This window comes from Typha angustifolia, chromosome 8, assembly GCF_048772165.1.
Source record: "Typha angustifolia cultivar Huaian chromosome 8, ASM4877216v1, whole genome shotgun sequence".
Classification (NCBI taxonomy): Eukaryota; Viridiplantae; Streptophyta; class Magnoliopsida; order Poales; family Typhaceae; genus Typha; species Typha angustifolia.
Genome location: NC_133246.1, coordinates 12,724,870 through 12,729,257, shown reverse-complemented (window position 1 = coordinate 12,729,257; position 4,388 = coordinate 12,724,870). Strand labels below are relative to the sequence as shown.

Genomic DNA, 4,388 nt, shown 5'->3' with positions numbered 1-4,388 from the left:
GTTAATGGATCCTTGCTTTTGTTATATGTAACACAAACATAAATGACAAAAAATATGCATAAGATGGGTCTTGATGAGATTTTTTTTTGAAAAAAAAAAATCTTGATGAGATTTGGACTCATGAACTCCTTTTGGTAGGGATCAAAGCCAGTTTGGAGAGATGTCTCGTCAAGCTTTATTTAATCACTATTTTTTATGCAGCAAAGGGCATCACCAATATACCAACTACCAGTATTAGGCTCAAATTTAGCACCGATGAGTCGAGAAAATCAACGGCCTGACTTTGTGGTTCGATAATTTAATTATGCTCCTATCTACTTAGTATCAAGATATGATTTCTTTACCTCGATACTAGCAACTGAAGCAACGGTTGTGCATAAGGCTCTCACCTTTCTCCAGAATAAAATTTTTCTCAATGTTACTGTTGAAACTAATTCGCTCTTAGTGGTCAACTACTTAGCGGTCAAAGACTCCTTAGACCGTTAAGGTCTTTATTAATGATATAAAATTCTAACTAGTAATTTTTAAAATTATAAAGTTATTCATGTCCTTAGAGAGACTAATCGGGCTGCTGACTGACTTACTAATTGAGGTAGAACTATAGGTTATGATTGTACCTGGACTGAATCTTTTTCTTCTGATCTTTTGTAGTTTTTAGTTTTTATTTCTAATAAAAAGTTTTGTAACCATGGAAGCTAATAAATATCTCTCGTAAAATATATATATATATATATATTCTCTGGTCCTCTCTCGTTTCTAATGGAATGGAACACCTCCAGTCAAATCAAAGAGTGAGCAAGAATAACCTAAACAATCGATACAGCGACAAATCAACATTCATTGATTCATTAAATTAGTATCGATTTGATATTTACGTAGCAAAGGACACCATCGATATACCAACTATTGCCCATTAATTTTCTTCCAATGCAGAACACGTCCAGTTAGTATCATACAAAGAAATAAAATCGACAGTACTCTTAGGAATTAAACAAAAAGGAGTGTCACATAAAGGGAGCTACGTACGTACTAATGCATGGTGTCATGCTCTGAGTCAATTACTTGGAGTAAAAAGCAAATCAAACTCCTGATCAATTGCGTAGTTGAAGCTCGTGATATATGGACTATATATAGTGCCCATGTACACACTGGGCTCAATTCTGGTCTGGATAAGTAGATATAAATGCCTCTCACAATATTCTCCTCGATTCTGCAGCATTATTCATTACATATAACTTTATTGTGAAAAAGCTGGGATAGCTGTTAGGAATTAATGTTGCTGATGCTGTGCCTGCAAGTATGTTTACGAGAAGGTCTGCTGGATTTCTTGTACGAGTTCTTCCAGACTAATTTTGCACTCTATTCCTATCTGTGAAACAAATGAAAGAAAACAAATAGTCTTAATCATATGAATATTGACTCTAGTAAAATAAGTAGTTGTTGATAAACATATAAGAAAATAAATAGTCTCAATCATATGAATAACCAAATACAAGACGATACCAACGAATGGCATAATTGATGTACCTTTTGATCATGTTAAATACGATCAAAGTATAAGAAGCATGTTTCCAGGAAGACCATCAGTCTCAACATGCAATATTCTCAAGTACCATCACATGTTTCAAAGGAAAAAAAAAAGTACCGTCACATGATATAAGTACTTTTTGGTAGGTGAGATTTCTGATTAATTCTGGTTGCATGTGTCAAGTTCATTGAACAGCACAAGTTCTCATTATAATTAATTAATGTCAAGTATCTGAGATTTAAAGGGGTATAGACCTTACCACTAAATAATTTTCCAAGTGCATGAGTACATAGCTGCCAATCAAGGGATTTGTGAAGCTAGATCGTAGTAAAATCCAGGGACTTTTACATAATAGATATTTCACACTTCAAAAGATGTTTGTTAACTTTAATAATAATCTGTTAGAAATATTTCATTGAAAACTAATCATAATGACACTTCAAAAGAGCCACAAAAATTTTAACACCAATTATGATATTTTTAAAGAATGTAATGATAATTATTACATTTTGAATATTTTCAGTTCAATTATGTAAGGGAAACCCTGAAATCTATACTTCATATATATATATATATATATATATATATATATATATTCTTATATTATTCTGCTCCGAGAAAAGCTAGGTTTATCGAGCTCGCCTTGTTTAAACCCTTAATATAGTAACTTTGCGAATGCTATTTCCTGCTAGAATCTAGTAGGTATTTATTTGAGTCTAGTGTTCATAACTGTAAGGAAAAAAGAATGAAAAGAATCATAAAAGAGAAAGTAACAGCAGAAAGAATCCAGATAGAAAAAAGAAGAAGATAGGTATACTACATACCTTAATGGTGAAGCAGTTCATCATAGTATCATCAACAGTATTGATGCTCAGATGAAGTATTTCCAGTTCAAGGTTTTCAAGAACAGCAGCCATCTTCACAACTTGGCCAGCGGTGCGATTCGACACGGTCTCCAATACGACGTTCGACCCAGAGAACTTCACCTTCACATCTACTAATGGCGACTTGGAATTATCCACGGAAGTAGAGGATTCAAGAGAAGTTGTCATTGTGGGATACAAGTGACTTTGAAGCATCATACTTGGCTTGTAAGGGCTCCTTTGCTGTGGAGTTCTTGGGCTAATTGGCGAAGTAGTCAGTCTTGGACTCAAAGGTAGTGGCTTTGGGCTCAGTGGTGGTCTAGGACTACTCGATGCTGCACCTCTTGGGCTAAGTACTTCGCTATAAGCTTTTCTTTGCTTCTTGGCCTCTAATGACTGTAGAACTTGTTGCAACTCCTTGATGTAATCAACTACTCCTCCTATGATGGACGCTTGATCTCCCTGAAAGCAAACAAGCCATGAAGAAGATTGAAATCAGCGAACTAATTCAATAAACCTATAAACCATATAATCAGATATCTATGCCAAGTGTTTGACGAAATGCCCTACTCGTTTGACGTAAAAGTTTGGCATCAGTGAGCGTAGCACCACAAGATGCTCGTTCATTTGCTTCCTCCGGCTCCGCTCCACCGCGATGTGTGTCGTCTTGTTGTGCTGCCCTAACACCGCTCGTTCCGACGAAGCCGAGCACTTTGTCTTCTTTCGCTGTCGGCCATCGTCTTCGCCGGGCTCATGATCGATCTCACGAGTCCTCTTGTTCCCTAGGTGTGCAGGTGTGGCATCTTCCCATGATTCCAAGAGGGTGAAGAGGTCATCTTGAGAGGTGGGTCGGCTCAAATTTGACGGTCTAAAATGTGGGTTCTCGAAGAGGATCGATAGGCCGTCTCCTCCCATGTTACTAGAAAAGCTAAGAGTAAGTTGCTAAACTTCTAGCTGTATAGCGAAAGGATGGTAGAAATTAAGTGAGGAGTAAGGAGAGGAGAGAAGAAAACGACCGTTTGAGCTCATGAAACGAGCAGATAGACAGACAGACAAATAGATAGAAAGATAGATAGATAGATACTATTGAAGACTTGGCGAGGAATATTATATTATTTTGGCACCATCGCGTCGGCGCCGATGCTTAAATGGCGAGAGTTCTTGCCACCGCACACGTGGCGTTTCCGGCTGACAAAATAACGAACATTATTTGGCACACAATGTAGAAATTAATAATGTTTTTTTTAATATCCACCGCAATCCCTTATTTATATATATACTATTCAGTTTATGTCGAGTATCTCTTAAAATCTTTGTTTCTGCATATATGCCTATGAAAACTAAACAATAATTATATTTTAAATCTATTTAATAGTTAAAAAGATTAAAAAAGAAACTCAATCTTGTTTAATAATTGCTTAGAAATAAACAATATGCTTTCAGAGTATTTAGGTAAATGGCAAATTTAGAGATGTATATATAAGCAAATAAGTAGCTTTTATTACATTTTTTGACACCCTTTTTTTTAAAAAAAATCCGTAAGCTGTTCATATCATTCCATTCAGACAACCAATTATAAGTGACACAAAGAGAGAGAAGAGAAATAGGGCAAAATCTCAAGAAACAAGTCTCACAATTGGCTGTATTACAAACTGAACAATAATTAAAGTAGTATTTAAGCAAGCATTTAGGCTTATACAGAGGAGATAGAGCAAATGCTTTGAAAGCAAGCCTCCCGCTTGGCTAGCTAGCAGCACTACGCGAAGAATAGTATGAGTCTTGACAAACCGAGCACTCTATAAGGAGTAAACTCAAATAGGAATTCAGGCCCATTAGTGACAGAGTTTTGTGACTTTAATAACAAATCACTTAGAAGACCCTATTTGAGAAATTGTGAGAAACCAGAACCAGAACTTAAAGCAAAGAAAAAGAAAGGAAAAAATGGAGAGTGGTGGAGGGTAGTCGATCTACCTAATACATCATTGATACAACCTCTT

General features: G+C 36.0%; 1 protein-coding gene across 2 annotated transcripts; it reads right to left on the bottom strand.

Annotated features, from left to right (window-relative positions):
* Positions 1-915: 915 nt before the first annotated feature.
* On the bottom strand, positions 916-3,464 carry LOC140765664 (transcription factor MUTE-like). 2 transcript variants are annotated; one of them, XM_073104854.1, is made up of 4 exons: positions 2,962-3,464; positions 2,613-2,853; positions 2,353-2,522; positions 916-1,369 (listed from the first exon to the last, which is right to left on the bottom strand). In XM_073104854.1, the coding sequence occupies exons 1-4, from the start codon at positions 3,304-3,306 to the stop codon at positions 1,304-1,306; spliced, it is 822 nt and encodes a 273-aa protein (XP_072960955.1). In that variant the 5' UTR covers positions 3,307-3,464; the 3' UTR covers positions 916-1,303. The 2 variants fall into 2 exon arrangements, with proteins under 2 accessions (XP_072960955.1, XP_072960954.1); XM_073104853.1 differs by having other exon boundaries at positions 917-1,369; positions 2,353-2,853.
* Between the last annotated feature and the right edge of the window lie 924 nt (positions 3,465-4,388).